General features: G+C 34.1%; 1 protein-coding gene across 3 annotated transcripts in view; it reads left to right on the top strand.

Annotated features, from left to right (window-relative positions):
• The window catches only part of LOC145689969 (uncharacterized), a 58,104-nt gene that overhangs the window by 15,565 nt on the left and 17,297 nt on the right, over positions 1 to 25,242 (top strand). For all 3 annotated transcript variants that reach the window (XM_081764374.1, XM_081764373.1, XM_081764372.1), the window contains exon 3: positions 14,743 to 21,024. In XM_081764374.1, coding sequence (XP_081620500.1) covers positions 14,743 to 16,183 — 1,441 coding nt within the window. In that variant the 3' untranslated portion in view covers positions 16,184 to 21,024. The remainder of the gene's footprint in view (positions 1 to 14,742; positions 21,025 to 25,242) is intronic.

Below are 25,242 nucleotides of genomic sequence, written 5' to 3'. Positions count from 1 at the left end.
ATAATAGTTCATAAAAATAATTCCAAATTGACCTTGATTGTTTTGAAAAAAATATACCATTTATATGATTTTCCTCTTGTGACAAGATTTTAGACTTTTAGTTAAGCTTATATAACTTCAGCACTTCTTAAAACAGAAACACACTTTAACCTTTTTGAATTGCAAGTAACTAGCCTATACTTCCGTATAAGTTTGAATATTGCAAACACAGGAACATAACAGGACCTATTTTGGAAATTTCCGAAAAAAGTTTTGTTTTTTCCCTCATTTTCCTCACTTATAACATCCCAGCACTGCCATATAAAAAAAAGACACCTCATTATCTTTTTAAGACACTATGTGAATATTGTTTTCATTGCTTGAATAATGTTAGAGAAGAAACGTATTGTTTTCACTTCTAATGAAAAAGTAGAAAATTGAGTTTAATAAAATTAAAAGTAATGTTTATTCACACCCTTTAATTGGACTGTAGATACAATCCATACCTGATTAGGATTGTAGTTAAGTGATCTTTCCTTTTGTATAATTCCAGTTTGAATATTCCCCAAAGAGGGAAGTAGCAGAGGGAAACTAGACATTTTCCCAAGAAAATATACGGTTTCTAATTTTATTCTCGTATGACATAAATTATTTTAACATATGTTTAAAGTCTAGCAGTTGTGTCAGAATGACGCGAAAGTTTTTTTTAAATAGTTGATGCAAAAAAATCCCACTCTTAACAACGCCTCAGTCTTTCGCCGGGAAATTTTCACGTAAATAGGCCAAGTAGTGGAAACATTCTGTATTTTTCTTATGTATTATTAGAATTTCCAACTCAAAGCTTACATGATATGCCTTTGCGACATAAACTGATATTTTCTAATAAATTCAACTAGAACGTCTATGAATAAACATTATCTTACATTTTGCTAAATACTATTTTCTATTAATTTTTCCGTGAGAATTAATTACTGGAGTATACCTCAATACTTTCTGGTTTGTCTCGAAGACCATGCTCCCGAGTTACAAGCGAATAAAGCCAGGAAGTTTACATTTTAGTTCGGAACTTTTTTAACACTAAACAATATACAGATTTTACAATTTTAAAAATGGCAAACACATTTCTGTTGCTGCTATACAAATTATTTGGCGAAATTTACCATGAATAAATGGTTATTATTTATTTTAACGAAAAGTGAGCTAATTGCAATTTTTATTATTAATATTTACTTATGGAAGTCTCCCGCAGGCTTTCATTCCGCGTATTGCAGTGTCCTTGGTTACCAGGATATTAATCATGTATCGATTGTGTTTTTATGCTAATTACAAGGAAATATTTGTTATGGTACATCTCAAACAGAATTACCTGCTTCAGTTCGAAAATGCCGCACATTTCTTTCTGCTATTGGGATTGCTGCAGCGCAGCAAATTAAAACTACCGGAAAATAAACTAACTGCACCTTATAATAAAACCGTCATTCGATAAACAATTCTGAGCAGACAGAGTATTATATACTTTATGTACCGCTTTTTTATTTCTCAACACGTGACCAATAACATGAACATACATACTTAATAAACATTTCGTGAACTGCAAGTGGTGACTTCATTTACCTTCTTTCCTTCTACTGCTAGTAATCACATATATAAGACCGCGTTAATTAGGAAAGAATCACTGAATAATTTGAGGATGCGTTATTCAGAAATTATGCACAGATTTTAAGCATTATGATAGTCTTCAGGTACTTCTATTACATTTCCACTAAAATATGAAGAATCTACTATGATCTAATATGGTAAGCACTACATAAACAAAGTACTTACTACAATGCAGATGGTACACTTCTGTTTAGAAAAAGCTAGAATCCCTTTCAGAGACTAGTGCGAAAAAATGAGCCTTTGCTTCATCTCAGTCACCACAGATCTGTGTAAAGGGACTTTCATTTTACTTCCGTCTTTTATATTAGCTTCAAGAAATACCTGTGTCTGAGATAGCCTAGAGTGATTAGGCACTAAGTCTCCGCAAAAAGCTTGTCAAACTTGAAGGAGGGCTAATCCATATGAAGAGGTCCAAAAATGGTTGCTATACCATCTCCAAAAATTATAAAAAGTGAAGTGTGATGAACCTTGTGTATGAAAAGATCAATAACACGAGTCACGTTTTCAGAGGTACAGTTGTTCCAGAATGCCGGCCATCTTTGTTGTCGGCGAAGTGCCATTTTCTGCAGTTGCAAGCGTTTACGAAAACCACATTTGCTCAGGACTTACTAATCAGAGGAACATAAAACAAAGACGCATGTGTACACGAGAGACCAAGGTACACCGAGAATATATAATCGTGCGCCCAAATAGAGATTCAGGGTTGCAAACTAATACATGAAATTACCAGAAAAAGTACAGAAAAGTGCACTTTCAAGGGGCTGTATTTTAAAATGGCATAAAGGTAGTGGTTCAGAATTTATGGTGTGAATACTAGGTCATGTACAGATTCTTCAGAGACATTCACAGCTATGATACCACTGTGGCCACAGAGTTATGGGGGTTCGAATGTTGGAGTTTGTCATTTTTATGGCATTTTTGGGGCTTAATATCTCAAGATGGCAAACTGCTAAAAATTGCTGCTGCAGCTACAAAGCAGTTCTGTATGTTAATAAACTATTACAAAAAAATCATGACTGTTATTACTTGGAGAACAAAGGTAGGACAATGTTAAGAAAGCACGTGCGTGACGATGCCAAGTCGGTGCATGAATCGCATTTTATGTTTTGATCGGATGGATATTCATTCTACTTTACAGTTTGAGGAAACAGGTAGCAGGTGGCAGTGAAATCGCGGCGTTAATCGTTCATGCTGGAGCTACCGATCTGTATTGTTTATGTTATCCATGCATTTACCCTCCAAGTGTCAGTCAGCCGCTTGGAGTATCCGTCAGTCGTTTTGTTACAGCCACAGTGGAAGGTGGTTGTGTTGTGCGCTGAAAATGACCTCTGAGTGCTCTGTGGGAAATGCAACTAATGAGGAATGCCATAAATCTAAATATAGTATTCGTGCAAAGGAACTAAAGTATATTTCGGACTTGCAAACAGAAAGACAGGAGCTGCTTCGTCTGCGAATTGACTGTGAACCTGTGACAGTGTGGAAGTACCATGAAATAAGATATTTTGAGTAATGTAGCCATCGGTCGGTCGTGTGTGTTGTGACCCAATGAACATTCATAAGAACTCTATTAAAAAGAGACTTCGAAAAATTCTCGTTGAACACATGCTACAATGGAAGAAGACTGGTTTTGTTCAGTTAATACCAGGAAAAGCACTTTGTCCCAATTGTTACTCCGCACTATTTGCATCTAGTACAAGTAACCTGGTAGATTAAAACATAAACAGAGATGTTGAATTTGTTCCGTCAACATCTGTCTTAGAAACTTTAGATTCAGCATGATGTATGTTTATCGCCACCGTCAAAAGTACGAAAAGTCAGTGCCGAGAAAAGGAAACGTAAGCTTCAACGCAAAATGGACCAAGTGTCACAAGGGCTAAGAAGACTATTATAGCTTGCCTTCGAGGAAACTATTAAAAATGAAGACGACAGCGTACAAGTGTTCTCGGATTATGAAATCCTGATACGCCAATTAAAAGAGAAATGTACCATTGCTACCAATGAAGAAAAGTAAAAATCTTAAGTTTGCTTCCAACAACATAGCCTCGTAAGAAGATTGCAACTGAATTTAATGTGTCAGAACATCTGTCAAGATTACTAGGAAACTAGTGAGTGAGCAGGGAATTTTATGAGACCTGGGGCACAGTGTCACCAGAGACAACAGAAAAGGATCTCCATTTTTATGATGAATACAACCGTTTGTGTCCAGGCAAGAAAGATTGTAGACCATTACGTGCAGGACATGTGAGGGTTCAGAAACAGAAACGACTGTTGTTATGTAACCTGAACAAGCTTTACCTGGCATTTAAACAGAACCATCCAGAATGCACAGATATTCACAGGGCTAAGTTTTGTGCCATGAGACTTAAATGGTGCATTCTTGCCCGTGTTGCAGGTACTCATAGTGTCTGTGTATGTATGTACCACCAAAATATAAAGTTAACGATTGATGGGGCACAACTAAACGTTGAATACAAGGATATCCTTGAGTTACTCGTATGTAATATTAACAGCAATACCTGCATGATGCAAACATGCAAACACTGTCTAGGAAGATCTGCCCTTCTGTGAATGTTTGATGAAGCCATGGAAAGTGGAGTTCTCCCTGACATTATTCAATACAAACAATGGATTACAGTTGATAGGACTGAACTGATTACGGTAGTCTAACATGCGGACGATTTTTTTTGAAACATTATGTGAGAAACTCGAGGATCTCAAAACATATCACTATATTTCCATGGTTTAAGCACAATACTTAAATACAAGAAAGACAATCTCAGTGATTCTGAGTGTATAGTTTTGGCTGATTTTGCTGAAAACTATACATTTATCATCCAAGATGCAATAAAGTCCTATCGTTAGGTAAATCAGCAAGCCACTCTGCATCCTTTTGTCTACTACTACCAACAAGGTGGAGAACAGAAGCACTCTTGTCTCTGCGTACTAAGTGATCATTTAGTGCATAATACTGTTGCAGTTCACGTGTTTCAGCAACATCTTATCAGTCACATTCGAGAACATTTACCACACGTAGCAAAGATTACATACTTTTCTGATGGTGCGTCCAGCTTGTACAAAAACATGAATTGAATCTCTGTCACCATCAAGCAGACTTTGGGCTGGAAACCTAATGACATTTCTTTGCTACGTTACACGGTAAAATTGCATGTGATGGTGTTGGTGGTATGATGAAGAGAGAAGTTGCAAGGGCTAGTTTGCAGAGGCCAGTTATTGATCAGATCTTTACACCTTACGATACCTTTCAGCTTTCTTCACAACACATCAAGGGTATCACGTATATCTTTGTTTCCACTGAAGTTGTCTCTAACATGAAGATGAACTGAAAGAGCGATTTGCGAGCTATCAGTCCATTCCAGGCACAAGAAGCTTCCATCGTTTTACCCCAATTTCTGAACATACCTTACGATGTTATGTTACATCAAGTGACGAATTTTAGAAGTTTCCTGTTACCAAATGTGTGTCCGTAACAAACTGAGAACTAATTCTGTTTTTTGTACTGCATTGTTGCTCAGTCAGTACTAATACACTGAATACCATCGTCACGCACGTGTTTCCTTAACATTGTCCTACCTTTGTTTTCCATGTAATATCAGTCATGATTTTTTTGTAATAGTTTATTAACATACAGAACTGCTTTGTGGCTGCAGCAGCAATTTTTTATCAGTTTGCCATCTTGAGATATTAAGCCCCAAAAATGCCATAAAAATGACAAACTCCAACTTTCGAACCCCCATAACTCTGTGGCCACAGTGGTATCATAGCTGTGAATGTCTCTGAAGAATCTGTACATGACCTAGTATTCACACCATAAATTCTGAACCACTACCTTTATGCCATTCCAAAATACAGCCCCTTGAAAGTGCACTTTTCTGTACTTTTTCTGGTAATTTCATGTATTATTTTGCAACCCTGAGTCTCTGGGCGCACGATTATATATTCTCCGTGTACGTTGGTCTCTCGTGTACACATGCGTTTTTGTTTCATGTTCCTCCGATTAGTAAGTCCTTAGCAAATGTGGTTTTCTTAAATGCTTGCAACTGCAGAAAATAGCACTCCGCCGACAACAAAGATGGCCGGCATTCAGGAACAATTGCACCTCCGAAAACGTGACTCGTGTTATTGATCTTCTCATACACAAGGTTCATCACACTCCACTTTTTATAATTTTCGGAGATGGTCGAGCAACCTGCCTTGGACCACTTCATATGGATTAGCTCAGGACGATGGTTCGAAGCTCTGTATCGGACGCTTTCTACTAATTTCTTTAAACATGATAATATTGTGAGATAATATTTGTTACACATGTAAATTTCAAATTGAATGCTTTGGTGTTAAAATTAGCGTGTATAGCTACATTGTACTGTTTTTTTCTACTTTTTGTTTCAAAACAAACACAATACTTTTCTGTATAAAATTGTAGAATAATCAGTGATACCTGGATGGGTGTGAGATTAGAGTGAATCATATAAAAAGAAATTTATACGCCAAACTAATTTTATACCTGATAAAATACATTTCTACAGCAAACATGTTTGATAATCAAATGGTCATAGAATACTGACAACTTAAAATAATTATATTTTGAATAAATTCACTCACTAAAAAAGGTAACTTTATTATTTTTTTTTTTTTTTTTTGCCACCACGAAGGTAGATATCTATCTTTTCTGTAGAACGAAGATTTATGCTTCTCGTTTATGAAGAACTTCCATAATCTTGTGGTCTTTTCGTAGATAATCGTCTGATTTAAATTTTTAAAATATTTCCTAATATGCTTATGAGAAACAGTACGAAATTTACACACATAGGAAACAATAGATACTTGCTGTGGTGTAGCGTGTGAATGTAAAGTTTCAGATAACCGTGAATGTTATACACTGATCATATGATATTCCGTCAGTAATTATCAGAGGTGCTGTTTTTTTCGAAAGGAAATTTTGCGGAAAGAAAATATTCCCCCTTCTTTTACGTTGATTTTCTCAACTTTCAGTGATTGTTGAGGAGAGGTAATGGAAATTGAAGAACTTAAGAGAATGATGTGAGGCATATATATTTCCAAAATTCTAATAAGCAACCTTATAGGAACGAAATGTTAATTGTCTAGAAAGGTTATGTCTTAAGAAAGGGAACAGTAAAATTCACTTTTCGTAAGTAGTGAATATTGTATGATATATGAGCTAGGCAGTCCCGTTTTGAAATAGCTTATTTAGGAGCAGGGTGAGAACTAGTAGAGGAAACATGCGTCAAACCAAACGCGTTCTTTCGCTGTTGGAAATGCAATTATTGTTGTTAATGAAATAGGCATATATTTACACAAACCGTTATCACGACATATCTGATAAATACCAATTTGGAAACAGTGGCTATAAGACCGGGCTCTGAGTCTTCCATCCAGTGTTAATGTAGAGCTAGACAATCGACTCAAGTTTCTCTACTTTCACATATATTACTGCAATTATAAGTATATGCATTGTAGTAAATTTCGAGATGTGGATATGGAGATGGATTGAAAAGTCAACTTGGTAGAGAAAATAACTAAAGAAATTCTAAGAGTGAAGGAAGACAGAAGAATATGGAACTTGATAGCAGAAAAGAAAAGACATTAGTTATGACACTGTCTAAGAATGAGTTGGCTTATAAGAAATACTTTGGTAGTATCAGTGTCTGGAAGGAGAGAGAGCAGGGAAGAAGAAAGTTGCATCTCCTGTACGATATTAAGACCGAAGTTTCCGATGACTTGACAAAAGCTAAGGCTAAAAATAGAAACGAAAGCTTGGGTTGCTTGAAATATTTGCCAATGCGGCAGAACACTGATGAAGGTAGTGAAATGATAGTCGTAGTAAAGTACTTAGGATTTGTTGCCTTATTAAGATACGAAGTAACGCCCTTTCTTTGGATAAAGAATTACGAATATTTACGTGTTATATTGATATTTTAACATATTATACATGCAAATATATTAAAGAATTTTTCCGATTTACAAATTTTGGGCGAACAGATATATGAAACGTATTTTAAATGGCGAACAAAAATATTATTTCTAGCCTCAGCAGTAATAGAAGGCGAAGAAGAAAAAGTAGAAAATTACGAACAATTCCACAATTGTTAGAAACTTTTTTTCTTGATGAGTCATATTTTTGACCCGAACTAAGGATGTATCTTATGTATTCAAGAATTGTTTGCTGAACACGTTGCATTCACATACAAAACGAATGAAGGTTGATAGGTCTGGCTTCACTTGGTATACGTATTGTTGGTATTTCTGCGAAAAAGTTGTCTCACCTGTAAGACCGAAAAAATTGAATGTTTTATGTTATTATATATCAGAAGTATCAATATTAAAAATGATCAAAAATTTCCCTTATTCACTCAGCGGAAATCGAAACTAGGACCGTAAAGTTGTAGGGACCCGTGAGCTATTCGAAAACATCACTCTTATGTAAAATGAAGAAAACAATCAATGTACAGTGTATTTAGCGATGTGCAAATCTTTTCGATTCCTGTGTTATAATAATGACGGAAACTCTGATCTCAGTCATGATAAAAAACTGAAGTGTCATATACAAACAATAGTCGAGGGAACAAATTGAAAAACAAAAAGGTATACAAACACGCAAGGACATAAAGAAGAAAATGATGTAATTTCTATACTCATAGGTTTATGCAGAGAAAATTGGTCTACAAGCGGCAAGACAGACGTCAGTGACATATATTTCACTGAAGAAAATTGCGTTAAAACTTTTCTGACACGAAGAATCGTGTAATAGTCAATGGAAACTATGACTCTTTTTGTTCGGTTAACGATTTGGTACAGGTTCGTATTACAAACCGAAACTGAGGTTTACGAGTACTCGAACCATCCTAACTACTCGAAGCCACCCGCTTGCCCATAGCTTAGATTCGCTCCTTTATAAAGATAATGAATATAGTATCTCACTTGGTCAAGGATGCCCAACCTTGTTTTCAACCCACCAAGCTATTTACCAGTTGAGCATCATATTGCGGGCGACAATGAAAAATAAAACCAATGTCCTTTATAAAATCCATTTTAAAGAAATTCAATTTTGTAAAAGTTAGATAACAGAAACATAACATTTGTGGTTGTAAATATACTCTAAATGTTAAAAATTGTTAATACGAATTCGAAATTTTACTCCTCTTGATTCATACGGAAAAGGGATAGCTATGAAAGTATCCTTGTGCTTTAACGAGCATTGTTACCATAATGGACGTAATGGAAAACATAGTACAAATGTTATTTTTTTCAATACTATTTACGTTTCCTTCAGGTGTAAAAGCCAATGGCTTTAGTTTAAGTTTTTTTTTACATTATAATTCTTCGTTGTCTATATTTCTTTAAAAACCCGCCCACATATCACAGCTTCGCGGGCCAACGGTTTGACATATCTGCTCTCAAGATTTAGATCCCTCATTTTAAAGGAGACTGAATAAAACACTAAATACGACTAAATATAATGTATATAATGTATCTTGAAAAAATGTAAAGTACCCGAAAATATATTTTTAAACGGTAGTTTCACATAACATACAGTGTGGCGCAAAAGTAGATATACCGTCTCGTACTGGTCTGAATTAGGCATTTTATGTAATTTCTTATTGTCCATACGGATCCCTATTATTTGTCTTAATCTATTATTTTTTGTTGAGGGACCGCGGTGGCTCAGTGGTAGAGCGTTCAACTCCGGTGCTTGGGGTACCTGGTTCGGTCCCAGCGCCCGCCAAGTCTACTTTGTGGTGGACAAACACCGTGTGCGCGGAATTCCTCGGGGTTCTGTTTCCTCCCATTTTCTTCATTCCACCATTTCATTCATTACTCATCATCAACGTCTACTTTAGCCTAACCGGCATAATCGTGAGACGTAAAACTCAAAAATTTCATTTCATTTTTATTTTTTTTTGACTTCTTTTGACATGAAAAAAGAGAATAAAGTCTTTCAGTTTTACGTCCCACGATTTTGCCGGTCAGGCTAAAGGAGACGGTGATTATGAGAAATGAATGAAATAAAGAAAGAGGGAGGAAACGGTGGAACCCCGAGAAGACTCACGAGCACGGTGTTTGTCCACAACAAAGTCCATACCACGCGAACCGGGATCGAACCAGGGGTTCTAAGCACCGGAAGTGAGAGCTCTGCCAGTGAGCCACCGTGCCCCCTTCTTTTGGACTTTAAGCTCGAAACAAACGGAAGAAAACTCGTTATTTTAATAAATTAAAATGTCATACTTGATCAATTAAATGTCTACCTCTTGGGCCACCCTGTATATCCTCGATGCTCAAGTAAGGCGTTAAAATTCCTATTATCTTAATACTGCAACAATATCCACTAATATTACTTAAGACAAAATTTCAACAAACCAATTACAACAACTGCTAACAATAATTATATGTAATACGGAAGCACAGGTAATATAGTATAAACAATTGCATTCTTCGGTTATCTGTTTTATATCACTTACATTGGAAAAATTCTTTCTCATTGTCTTACTACTTCATATATTTGTGCTCCGTTCTTTGGTGCACGAGGTCTTGGGTTGGATTCCCGGTGAAAGAGTGTGTGATTGTAACCGACCCAGTTGTTTCTGTGTTCTTGTCCCAGTTCTTTAAAGAGTTATTGGTAAAATTAAACATTGACTGAAACGAGTACAAATATGATACATACATTACAGAGAAACATTCTCTAAGTTATTTAACTTGTTTAAAAAGATAGTTCGTTGGTCTGAAAAGCCAGATTCCAGTCAGGAGGAGTGCCTGTTAAGAGTTAGAATCCCTTGAAAGACGACCATTACCTTTTTCGCATCCCTGTGTGTTTGTATATATTTTTGTACTTCAATTTAAATTAGTTCTCTGGACTATTGTCTCTACATGACACTTTAATATTTTGTCATGACTGAAATCAATGTTTAGCATTGCTACAACATTAAAATTGTAAAAGTGGGGGATTCTGAATACGAGTCTTTTTTCCTCTTACTTAACACTGATGTCTTAGAGTAATGGCTTAAGCGTGTGTTTCACATCTTTTGGGTCCTGGGTTCGATTCTTGCTGAGATATTTAAGGATTAATTTTTATCATTTGGAATATAGATACTTAACATGTACAATAACAAGAAAAATAACAATTTTTTTCGGTCTTAGAGTTCAGCTGACTTTCTTCGTAGGTGAAATAACACCTACGAACTGACCTCAGCAGTGTCGAGCTTGATGCTTACAGTCTGGGAACGTAATGTGTTTATCAAACAATTAATCAATACATAGAGCATATACTTAGTACGGGTCAAAACTGTTACTCACCAAGAACAGAAAGCAGTGTTTCCTAGCAATTGTGGAATTGTTCATAATTTTCTACTTTTTCTTCTAACGTACTGGTAGAAATTAAAACAATAATATATTTGTTTGCCATTTCCAATACGTCCCATATAACTGTTCAACTAAAATTTGTCAATCGGAAAAATCTTTACTATATTCGTATGTATATTTTCTTAAAATATCAATACAAGTTATAAATTATCGCAAATCTTTTACCCAAAGAAAGAGCGTTACTATGTATACTCATAAAGACAACAAATCCTACGTGCTTTTTTATGAGTATAACTATAACCGTACTGCCACATAAGTGTTCTGTCACATTAGCAGATCCTTACAGCAATCCAATATTTCATTTCTATTCTCAACGATAAGTTTTGTGGAAGCATCCGAATTTTCGGTCTTCATATTGTCCAGGACCTGGCACTTTTTTCTGCCTCCTCTTTCTTCCTCCAGACTAATCTGTTCAAAGTATCTCTTAGAAGCCAACTGTTGTATATTTACTTATCCTTTGACAGTGTTGCAACCATTTATTTTCCCTTTTTACTTTCAAATTCGTTATTCTTATTTTTTCATTCACTTCTCAAAACTCCCTTATTTCATATTTTCTCTTTCCAGCTCATTTTTGCATCTTTCTGCTTATCAACATCTCGAAACTGCAATACTGTGTATAATTATAATTATGGAAAAACATGTTTGAAAGTACAGTAGTGTGAATATGACTATCCAGCTCTATAACACTGGATGAAATACTAAGAGCACGTTCTTATAGCCACATTTTCCAGAGTTGACATTTATTAAATATGTCGTGATAACTGTTTGTGTGGTTACCTTCATTTCATTAATGACGATAATCATTTACAATAGCAAAGTGATACATTTGGTGTGGGGCGTGTTTCCACTATTAATTCTCACCCTGCACCGAAATAAGCTTTTTGAAAACAGGGCTGCATGGCTCGTATTTCGTACATATTTAGAACTTATGAGAAAGCGAATTTTATTGTTCCATTCCTTAATATATAAACACCCCAGAAAGTAACATGTCGATTCTATAAAAATGGTTACTACAACGGTTTGTTAGTATATACATAATTCCTTTGAATTCTTCATTTTCCACCTCGCTTCAAAAAAAAGTGAATAAAATTGACCTTGGAGATTTATTTTTCTGGCCGCCGATCTTTTGGTCAAGAGCTGATAATTACCGACTGAATATCATATGATCAGTTTTTCGGTTGTCTCAAACTTTTCATTCATACAGAAAATATGTATTGTTTCTTTTGTTTGAAACTTTACACCGCTTTTCATTAGGAAGTTAAGAATTTTTAAAAATTCATATCGGACGATTGTTCGGAAGAAAATGATATCGAAATTCTTCATGCAGCTCGGAGAACAACTCTTCGTCTAAATGCCATCCATTTTAACTTTGGAACTTCTTGCAGACAATAAACGACTAATTCTGACTAAACCATATATTACTTAATAAATAATAGCGTTATAGTTTCAGCAAAGTGTCTTTGTCTTCATCAGACACTATCATTCGTTTTCATGATGGATATGTATATTCGGGTGGTAAAGATAATGTTACCTTCATTGTAGAGAGTGGTGTACTTTATCTATTTTTTAATTTGTCAGTATTCTAAGATTAATTGTTTATCAAGTAGATTTGGAAGAGAAATATATTTTTCAGATATAATATTAGTTCGACGTATAAATATCTAATTACATGTTTTTCTTTCTTGCATTTATTTCAGTCTAATTTCACACCCATCCAAGTGTCGCTGAAAATTCTAGATATTTTATACCGAGAAATCTTGTATCTGTTCTTGAATTAAAGTTTAGAAAATCATATAGGCAATAAACCTCAAAGCTTTAGAATTCAAATTTACTTGTGTAACAAACTTTGCAATTTAATTATTTTATCATATGTTCATGTTTAAAAAATTAATCGAAAATAACCGAGACAGGGTTTCGAATCTTCGATCTTCAGATTTGAGAAGTTCTTTACGAAGACTGATCCAACAGGTTCGGCTGTTGTCCGCATATGTATATCTTTTGTAACGAGAATTTCATTACCATACGTGGAAGGTAATACTTTCTCTGACTGGAGATATTTCAAGCTATAGAGGGTTTACTGTGCAGAAAAGTTGCAGGATGTATGACACTATGAGTTGAAGTACGAAAACGTTTAAGGGTATACGTTTTTCAGATAAAACCTTATATAAAGGACGGAGAGCAAATGCAATTACCAGTGCGTAGATCTGCAGGAGTTGTGATATATCCAGGCTTACCTTTGTGGTATAAGACTCTGAAAAGTTTTCTAGCTTTTTCTAAACAGAAATGTACATTTTTGCATAAATGGAATTATATACTGTTACTTAGTTCTGTTTTTTTCTAGTTTCTAAACGTAGTAGGGCTTGCTTTATATGAAACCTATCATCTAAATTTTCAGACTAGAAAACGTTTTAGTAGTAAATAATCAATATAAGAAATATTCTTAATACTGGAGAGTTCAGTTAGTAAATTAAACGGAAGCTGTTTAATTGCATAATACATGAAATTGTGATTAAATATAACTTATAACTTGCACGACATAGTATACAGAATTCCAGTTACAGGAAATCCGAATAGTAAATCTTAAGCATCGTTTCTTAAATGAAGACCAACCAAAGTGTAATGAGAAGAATTGCTAATTAAATGACATGTTCATGGTATTTAATATTGCGAGAAATAATACAGTAATATACAGGTAAGTCAGCATCTAATGTTGAACATTCATACATCTTAAATTGTTTTCCTATCTGTGCCTAAGCCTCTTTAATAGTCGTTTTCCAATGAGAACTTTGAAAGCGTTCGTACTTTCGTTGACTCTGGGTACTTGACCTGCTCCTCTGAGTTTCCTAGACCTGATGATCCTAACAATGTTTGGTATACGGTCTAAATTACGGAGCTCCTCATTATGAACTTTTCGCCATTCCCGGTCCTCTTCGGGTCGAATAATCGTCGAACGATTTTATTCTGAAATATCTTTCTCCATTCTTCCGTCAGAGTAAGCGAAGATGTTTCTAAAACCATACAGCACAACCATTATTATCGTTCTGTATATATTTTAAGCTTCAAACTCCTCGACAGAATGCGGCCACAAAAGAGTTCGAACAATAATAAACGAATTCCCTGCTTTTAACCAACATTTATTTTTTTTCTTGGATATGGTTTTGGTATATTAGTATTGATTCTAGATATTTAAAGGTAACCAATTTGCCCAAACAACTATTCGATGTCCTAATTAATCTACAATTTGTAGTATTACGATGCCGACAAACTTCCGTATATTGAAATGAATTTATAACAAAGAATGATAAAGTAAATTTTCGATTAAATAAAATATAACGGTGAGGAGTATACTGGTTCCCAACGTATGACATATATGTTGATATCTCAAAATATATTTTATAATCTATGGGAATATAGATATGTGTATGTATGTATACTATTTTTTTTATTTTCCTCTTAGATGGAAATTTACCACTCGCGTGATTTGCTCATCTATACGAATCTTGATGTATCTCCTAACATATTCGTACAAAGTTTTTCTATATTTTCGTTTTGTCTGCGTTTATTCTTCCTTACATTTTTTCTATACTTTTATTCCTGAGTCTCTCTACCAAAGTCTTGGATTTGTATTCTGACGTACTATTTTGAATTTTGTGTCAAAAATAAGTAAATTATTTTATGTTAAAATAACATATTTATTTTGCAATATTTCAGGTGGACACCTAAGGTTCAGAAATCAGTTGAGAAGCAACCTACAGAGTTCGTTGAAGGCAACACAAACTCCATGTACTCAGAACCAATAACTGGAGAAAGCCATGCCGTTGTTACTGACAGAGTGAATTTCCAGAAAGATGACTTAGTTGAAAATAAAGTTTCATGTAGACACTGGAAGTGTTCAGGTGGTGGAAAATCATACGCATCAAAACAGTGTTTACATCAACATAAGACAATTATGAACAATGATTCTCAACCTGTGAAGTGTTACGAATGTGGAAAATCTTTTACGTCAAAACATCGCCTACGGCAACACATGAAATTTGTTCATATTAATTATCAGGAATACAGATGTGAGATTTGTTCCAAATCATTTAGTTCTAAATATTCTCTGAAATCGCATAGTTATAGTCATAGTGAAAAGCGACCTTTCAATTGTCAAGAATGTGGCAAAGGATACATAGCAAAAGCGCACCTGGTAATACATATGAAAGGTAAGCATCATCCTCAGGAATATTTTGCATGTGAATACTGCCCAAAACGTTTTTCCAACAAAGATTACTTCAAAAAACATCATAACAATCATACAAGAGTGAAATCGTATTACTGTAATTATTGTGGAAAATCATTCTCTCACAAAAATTATTTGCAAAAACATTTGGTAGTACATACCAAGGAGAAAAGATATCAGTGTGGAATATGTAACACGAGGTTTACCGAGCAGGGAAGCTTAATAAAACATAAGATTCTGCACACCGGACTAAAACAGTTTGCATGTAATATTTGTGGTAAATGTTTTGCACAACGTGATAAATACTATATTCACATGAAAACTCATTCCACAGACAAGAAGTACGTTTGCAGTAAGTGTGGTAGAGCGTTTACAATGCAGAGTTACCTGAATGTGCACGCAAAAACACATAATAAGACGGAACATTTTACGTGTGATAAATGTGGGAAATATTTTAATTCTAAAATCGTTTTAGTGCGCCATATGAAACGCCATATAAAGAACTGCAGTTACACCTGTAATGAATGCGAGAAGGTTTTCTACCACAGAAGTGATATTCAAAAGCATGTTATGATTCATATTGGTCTACGGCCCTACAAGTGTTCGTATTGTTCAAAGACGTTTATTCAATATGCTGGTCGACTACAACATGAGAAAATCCACACAGGAGAAAGAAATTTTGAATGTGATACATGTGGGAAGAAATTCATTCTCAAATATTGTCTTGAGAGTCACATGTCCGTACACAGTAATGAGAAACCTTTTGCATGTAAGGAATGTGGGAAGAGGTTTACCAGATTATATGGTGTTTCACAACACATGAAGACTCATAGAGGAGAGTACAACTTTAAATGTTTAGATTGTGGGAAATTATTTTTGACTCAAGGTAACCTTAAAACTCATAACAAAACTCACTCTAGAAGTAAGTAATTTCATTGAGAAAAAGCGGAAAGGCTATTACTCACCTGAAAAAATATGTAACAGAATTTACCTTGTACGTGCAACAGGTACCCCTTTCGAAAAAAACAACTTTCTTCATCAGCCTGTGGCACACTTCAAAAAGGATAAAAATCATGAAGAATGGTTAAAAAGTCAGGTTAAACAGTTAGCCCCTATTGAAAGTTTCGAGGAATATTTCCATATTTAGTTTCTTACTATGAACTACAAATAAATTTAGTGTAAAAGTGGGACAGAAGTAAAATACTGTATATAAAACAACATGATAATAAGACATTTCTCTTAGTTTAGAGCAGAATAAAAGTGACCTGTAATGTACTATTACAAATATATTATACGTATAATATAATTTTTTTTATATCAGTAGCTTTGAAACATTATGATTGTGGCTACTACATCAATTCAAATTAACAATAAATCGCGGGTAGATTGAGAATACATCACCCCATTATAGCTACAAATATTAAGTTCATATTTTATTGGCGCTTAGTCATGTCTCAAACTCTTAACTGTACACGTTGAAAATTTGATTGCGTACATATTATAAATGAATCTTCAGGTTATTACACTACGGCTGCAAATATACGATTTTCTCCACCGAAATGCTCTCCATGCGTATAAAAATGGTCTTTATAGAAATTCGTATCATACTGCACTTGTAGATATTAACAGCTCGTCACCCAACATTATTACTATTAAGATTCTTACCGTAATGCTATAAGAATCGTGTTTATAGTGGCTTTATCGTTTTACTATATTTCCACAACGGTAGTTAGTTTGTCATAGCGATGATTTTAGTTGAAGAAAGCTGTAACAAAAAAAAAAAAAAAAAAAAAACTTGTTAGCCTCCCGAAAGAGCATTAGGAAAAAGAGCAGTGCTCTAGATTTTTCTTCTGTCCTAAGCACCAATACTCAAAAGTAGTTACCATAATAATACAACACGATTTAGTACATGGGCACTCATATTTTGGATTTAAGTTATCAATACGGAAGACTCGTATTTCCAGTTGCCATGCCTACCTAGTGCTAGTTATTTTTTGAATCTGAACAGGAGGTATATTAGCAGATAACGCATTATATATGCCACGAATTCATTATGCATTACATGTATTATTATTTTGATAATTCAACCTTTTCAAGGACCTTACATAAAATATTTTACTGAGCATACGTACACCTTTTAATTTTTCTGTCGTGAATTATGTTTGGTCTACGGTGCTATACTTGGAAAAAGTTAGATATAGAAAGTATTGTGTTCTGTAAATTTTCTTCAACAAGACAAGAAAATCCTAAAATCTTTGAATAATTCAGCCCTCTGTCAAGTTTCGTTCATATAGATTGGTATTCTTAGATTGCATCGCTTACTGGAAAGGAATAATGAATTTATTATACATCCTGACACATTAGAAATATCCATTATAAGAGGACAAAGTGAATCACAGGTGGAGCGTTCACCTAGTTGCTAGGGTGGTACCTGGTTCGATCCGAGGTCGTGACAGTTTTCGACAGCAGATCCGTGGGTCCTTTCATTTTCCTGACGTTTCCTTCCATATGATCGTTCGACATATTATTTTATAATCATTCACTTTAATTAGTCATTAGTCTCTGTTAGCCTACAGAGCATATTTGTGGAACATAAAACTAGAAATTCAATATCATTTTATTCAGTACTTAGCCAATTTGAACTAGTTTGTAATCATTACTGTATTACCATATATATGTATGTTGGTTTAGATTAGAGATGCAAGGGCTCGGGAAAAAAACGGCTTTTTTGAAAAAAAAACGGTTTTTTCTGCTTCGCTTTTTTGCTTGGGAAATTTTGGGCTTTTTTCAAATTTCTGCTTTAAATTGTTAAAGCAGACTTTCTTTCGCTTCTTTATAACACAAAAAGTCATTTAATTAGTGGTTGATGCTGATAATAATATAAAACCTCGAAAATAAACTATGAATTTCGAAAAGATATTTCAAACGATTTTTCGTCAATATATTTACATTATGAATTTTAAAGGATTAACCAATGTATATAATAAGATTTTTTTAACCTCCTATATACAAAAGTAAGCAGAGTTGGCAAGAACCATGGTTTGTTTTGAAAATGCCAAAAACCCGTTTTGGGGGGGATGTTTAACCGAGGCTTTTTTGGTTTAAACCAGGTTTTTTTGATTTAGATTCTTTGCTTTATGTATTTGTATTACATATTCACAGAAATAAGTTTGTTTCGCCTTTGTGTTATTATGCAACAGCGGGGTTATGCCGGAAGAACTCCCATAAGCTTAGAGAAGTCCGGTCAGTAAATTTCTTAAATTGAGAAGCTCACGCCCTAACCATCGGGAATATCCCGTCATTACTTGAAATGTAAGACAATAACGGAAAAATTATTTTATTGCTTTGCATATAAAATTTAAATGTCAACGTATCATAATCAGCACGCTAAAACTGAGGTATTAAATTACAAATTTAGTGCGTAGATGTCATTGAAAGTCCAATCCAAGCTGATGTTGGAAGCTACGTAGGCAATCGATAAATTTTGTCAATTTCTATCAATATATTTAAGCAATCTTGGCTTCTTTATAAAACAACAGGCATTTAGGCATGCAGGAATATACAATTTGGTTTCGTTTCGTATGTTTAGGATTAACATCCTTACGAAATACCGAGGTTATCAAGGAGAAGACTTTCGCTTAAACTGACATCTGAACCGCTACTTGGTTTACGCATGAAAGAAGGGTTATGGTTCGACCGAGAATTGAACATGGGACAACTTGATTAAAAGGTGAAAGGGAAATAAAACTATTGCAGGTGGTTTGATATCTGGAAACGTCACCATGAAGTTCACACGATTCGCATTTTTCATTTTTTTTTATTTTTTTCGTTTAAACCACTTATTAAAAAAAAGTTGGGGTAAACCAGCCAACCCTAAAAGTAAACACTTCTTTTTAAAAAATACACAAATAACTAGCAAAATTGTATGCAGTATTTTTACTTCAAAATATTCCATACGCTCTTTTTGAAACAGAATAAAATTAAAATAAAACATAAGAGAAATACTTAGATTTATATTATACACTTAAAAGCTGCACAACTAGACCTTTTGGTTCTGTATATTCTTCAAAATTCTACAGTTTTATTTAAGCACCATCATGGTTTACCCAATCCTCAAGTTTTCTGAATTTTTAACAAGAGGTATTCAACATATCATTACGGACCCCCCCCCCTTCCAAAAAAAAGGACTACGGAATATATTTAAGTTAAGCTAAATACAACTGCACAACAAACATGAGTGAGTGATTAGCTTTTGCCCTTCTATCGGGAAGTCCGGGAATCAATCCAGCATTCGACCATTCTGCCAAAGCTTTTCTTCATTCCATCTGTGAAGTAGAAATAGTGCGTGTACTGTGAGTTGGCCGACTTCCTTTCTTATTGTTTTTAAATCGTTATTATTACTAATTACCAGCAGTGGCAGTTTTGCGAAGTTTAGGGGGGCGGTCTTTCGGACTGAAGCCTGTACCCCAAAGTTACGGAATGTCTGCAACAAACGAAATATCTATTAGTTATGGCTTTACTCATAAACTTTAAGCTACCGTCAAATAAAAATTACAAATGTTTAGAAAAACTAAACATTAGTAAAAAAAACCCTTCCCAAAACACTTTTCTAAATCCGCCACTGATTCTCAGTATAAAATGATCTTTAAGGTTGTATCCGGAATATTATTGCTAAACATATAAATGAAATGAAATATTAGTTATGCCTGTACTCATAAACTTCAAGCACCTCCCAAATAAAATTAGGAGATTTTTAGAAAACGAAACAATCAGAAAAACCCCTCCTAAAGTACTTTTCTAAATCCGCTACTGATTATTTGTATAAATTGATATTCAAAGTTGTGTCCGGAAAGTTAATGCTAAATCACTTCATAACTACAGTATAACAGAAATGTGGAAGTACGGTTTGACGGATGTAGCTATTGAAAAACTTACGCTTTGAAGAATAAATAGAAAAACGGGCAAGTTTAACTTTGGCGCTACAAACTAAAATGATCTAGAGAAGAATAAAGATGTCGATAACTCAAAAGTTAAAATAAAGTTAAGTAGCCTCTAAAATTGCCCTCAAATACTACATTCTTCATGTTAGCTTTAATTCGTAAAACATGTGCTCCATCCACCTTGATGGTGAATTTCAGAGCGAAATATCGCATTTAGGTCATGGAATTCTTATCTAACTATAGAATATACTATAAGAAAGCTATTTAGATAGAAAAATCATGAAAATGAAAAAAGCCAAAATTTTCAAAATTCTCGTTTTTTCCCCAAAAAGGCCGGCTTTTTATGTAAAAAAAAAACCGTCGATTCAAAAAAGCCGGCCTTTTTGCATCTCTAGTTTAGATGTTAATTTATGTGTTCGAAACAGTTCTGTCTATCTATAAATATTCACATGGACAAATATAAAGAATTTACGAACATGGTCATTGGCTAAAGGAAACTAAGATAAGCGCGATTATCATAAAAAAAACTGTTAATTTGTGAAGTAGTTCATTAATTGTACAGAAATATTATCAGAAAAACTCATTGATATCAGTATCTTTCTAAGCTTGTGTATCCAAGTGTTTAATTCAGTAGAAAATGTGTTATTTTTACTTCGGGAAATGTTTTCATATGAGTAAATTTCCTTGAGCTTTCAACTGAACGCATAACATCAAATCAACGACAAACTTACATACCAGAAATTTGCAATGAATGGTCAAATTATTCTGCTTTCGTATCATTTTTTTTTATTTTTTTAAGGAAGAATAAAATTCACTTCGTAAAGTCGGTAGGTAGTAGTATAGGCGTCTGTACGGACCACTTTTTTTGGGCCACTTTTTCAATGATAAATTTATGAAGTCGCCATTGACCATTACACTTTAACACAGAAGGATACCCTCAAGTGAGATTGAATATGCTTTTATGACATTTAAAATCATAAAAACTTATAATTAAAAACTTATAATGGAATCCCACACAAAATATATTTATTGTATCTTAATCTCCAGTTTATAAGCTTTCATTTGACACTTGAATCATGAAAATCCGTTAGTAATTAGCTTTAAAAACTCAATAAGAAGGAATACATACAACTTCGGAACAGGTGATCTGTCACTGATTCATTTGAACGATTCCAGTACCAGCACAGGATCATTCAATCCGATTCTCTTTCCTTCTTCTCGCACTAACATACCTATATACACATTAGCCGCTCTTCCTTCAACAGAACTTCTAGCAGTAGACACCAGATGGCGCTGTTATGACGTAATCCCGCGAGATGGGACTACGCAATAACTATGACGAAATCCCGCGAGATGGGACTACGTCATATATCCTTCCACCTCCAGCAAGAGAGAGAATGACTTACATATAGCTCAACATGATTTCCTCAACATGATTTCCTCAAATAAAAGAAAGAAATTCACAACTCACAAATTGAACATGCTGTCCTCACTAGATGGCTTTTTACCATGCAGTGTATCCAACTCCATATATTTTTTCGGAACGTTCCAGGATTTTAATTTTTCAAGATATCGCTTTAAAACATATAGGGATGAATTCACCCCATTAGTAATAAATATGATAATTGTTAAAAATGAGTTGGCAACACTTGCAGTGCCTCCCCCAAATAACGTTTTTATTTAATATCTCGGCTCCTGATTAACCGATTTTCAAAATTCAAACGACATTCGACAGAGAAATAAATTCACCATCTTCTGAATGTATTGTGGGTTGCATACCTCTAAGGATACTATTCCGAATTTGTTATATCTCCGTTGTTTATTAACCGATTTCAAAAATTCAAACGACGTTCGACAGAGAAATAAATTTGCCATCTTTTGAATTTATTGTGGGTTGCATACCTCTAAGGATACTATTTTCAATTTGTTATATCTCCGTTGTTTATTAACCGATTTTCAAAATTCAAACGGCAATCAATAGACAAATAAATTTCCTATCTATCGAATGTCTTATAAATTGCATAACTCTGAGGATATAATTACAAAAAACTCAAATAAATCTCTTATTTATGTATGGATATTTAAAATTCGAATGACATTCAAAAGTACTGCTTCTCCTTATGCATTGTGTATATCCAAAGATCTCAGTTTTATGGCTTTATTACCATAAAACACTTAGAAAATACTTAAAATTACAAGTTCGGATACTGATAATGGAATCTTCTGTTAACTTCGTTCTCTATAGGAAACAATGACTTCTTAAACTCTGTCCACTGATCGTAATTCAAGCTGAATAGACAACCGTTAATATCAAAAATTACTTGAACTTCGGTTTGCACATTTTTCACAATTACATTGAAGTAATTAATAAGAATGAACTTCTTTTGGGGATCCATTTCTAAACACTCCATTTTTTACTTCTGACAACATATTTTTGTTCATTTTCGTTCATTTTTGGATTTACATACAGAACTCAACAGTTGGATAGTTACCTTTCAAACCAGTGTATTTGATTTTTATTCCATCTTTAGCGATCTCATCAATCATTTTATCTGTTAAGTGTTTTGTAAATCTAGGTGGAAGAAAAACCTGGAACTTCTCACACTCAGCTAATATGCTCTTCCCAAACTTAGTTTTAATTTTTTCCATTTTCACAATCTTATATTCTGTATTTAATTCTAATTCTCTTAATCCAATAACCTCTTTCTGCTCAAGACTTCCAAGCTTGTTTAAAAAATCAACGTGTTTGCCATCGTGTTTATTATATAGAAAATCAATGAACACTTTTCAATTTTTATCTTCACCAAAAATATTTAATCATTTTCGTCAATTTCGTTTGATGGAAAAACTTCGATAAAACAATCGTTAATGAAAACAGTTTGAGGATGCAAGGGTATCTTTTCGATACCCTTTAAAGTCGCTTATGGTTAACTGATAAAGGGTCGGTGATACTGGCTCTTAGATTCTTGAACCGTAAGGGGTGAGCAAAACGCTCACCCTTAAAATCTCTATATGTCCGTTGATATTTTGTTAACTATCTAAAACTCTTCTACAACTTTCTCATTCTTGGGATCATATGTAAAGTTCTTTCGCCCAATTAAAATCGCATAACATATAGTATCAGCAGCCACAGCTTCTGCAAAGTCTACAACAATCTTTATGTTTGTTCTCTCATTTACCGATACATTCTTCCTCTTACTACAATTAATCACATACATTGGTCTGTTATCTATAAACTCTTTAGGGTCATAGTACATTTCGGTGTTGCCACACGTTATTCTCTTAAATGCAGTATAATCTTCGTACATCTTGAAATAATCCTTGTTAGCAATATCTAAGTTTCTTGATTCTTTTGGAAATACCTCATTCCTCCCATTCTTAAGATAGATATTCTTTACCTTACAATGATCAAACTTACTTGCATCTGCTGTTTGTTTGCCACTTCTATCAGTTTGGAACATTACAACTACGAAATCAGGCATATCAAATTGTCTAGAATTAAATTGGGTAGTAACATCAAACTCCAAGAAAGAACCTACAACAGTCTTTTGAACACATTGATAAGTATGGAATGAAAACATGATTTTTGGTTCTTTACGAATATTCAACTTTACTTGTTTTCGTAATTAGACTCGTATTCAAAAATATGCATTCTTATCTCCATACTTTTTATTGTTATTTTTCCATCATGAGGAGCTGCTCCCGATCCAGTCCATTTGTACAAGACATCGTTATTGTTGTTAGCTTTTGTAAATGTTATTCTCAATCCACCTTTCCACATAACCTCTTTATAATCACTTAAGAAGCCTGGAATTAATCTTAATGGATACAAAACACTAAAGTCCTTTCTTAGACCAAGTTTATCATCTGTTTCAAATCCTGCCTGTTTTAAATATTCAACTTCTGGCTTGGAAATCTTTAATGTTCCGACACCTGTAGATGTAATTCCAGGTAGCTCAATTTTATCTATAACAACTCCATGCTTTCTAACCTCAATTTGAGAAAAGAAGAATGGGAAGAAGTTATCTACAAGTTTCATAGTATCGTTTGCACCAAATGTTCCTCCAAATGCACCAACAACTTCAAAAGTCATATGACAATCTGCTTTGTGTGGATGTATGAAACCATCCCCCACGTTGAAATCGAACTCGATATCTTTGTTAGCTTCATTCAAATTATTAAATGTTCTTGTGTTAGCTTTAAAACTCTGTAACTCGTGACTTTCAACACTATCCATTTATTATAAAGAAAATCTTGAAACAATGCTTTTATGGGATATGTCCATAAAAGACTCATTGGCCCTTCACATGTGAAGGGCCTAATAACAACTAAAAACTTATAATCCCCATCCCAACTTAACCTTAGCATTCATAGCAGTACCAACCCCAAAAGCAGCTAATCGTTCACCAATTGGCGCATCACTACTAAATGCTCTTTTCCATGCTTTAGTTTCTAGTTCCTTATCTGCAATATGTCTCGACTCTGTATCTTTATTGTCTCTGTAGTATATATCGTGTTCTTTACAAGCCTCATCTAATGGGTTAATACCTTCATCACCTCTCTCTAACCTTTCTTGAAGCTTAGTCCCAGGCCCGCAAAATCTGAAACCTGGAATATGTAATTCAAATGGGAGTTTATTAATCAAATCTTTTACTAATCCTTTTCCAAGTTTCTCATCATTCCAGAATCGTGGTGGTAACGTATTTAAGATCTTAATCAAATAACCTATACCTTTTGGATCATTAGGAATAAATTGTGAAAGCTTATTATTAATCATACTCACTATACCTACTTTCTCATTGTAAAAGTTATGATTTCCAGCCCTTTCTTCTCCATCTATAACTATTAGCCGATCAATTAACTTTCTCACATCATCCATCCATATATATTCTTTAGGTATCTCTGTATATTGTTTAATTCCCTCACCAGTCCTTTTAGGTGTCGTGTTCTTTTTAGGAGTTGGGGGTAAAGTTGGTTTAATATAATTATCCCAAATAGGTTTGATAATATTAATGTACTTTGAACCTCTATTAGATGCTACCTTTTTAT

This window comes from Thermobia domestica, chromosome 7 (genome assembly GCF_964235325.1).
Source record: "Thermobia domestica chromosome 7, izTheDome1.hap1.1, whole genome shotgun sequence".
NCBI classification, from domain to species: Eukaryota; Metazoa; Arthropoda; class Insecta; order Zygentoma; family Lepismatidae; genus Thermobia; species Thermobia domestica.
This window is presented reverse-complemented; position numbering and strand designations above follow the sequence as displayed.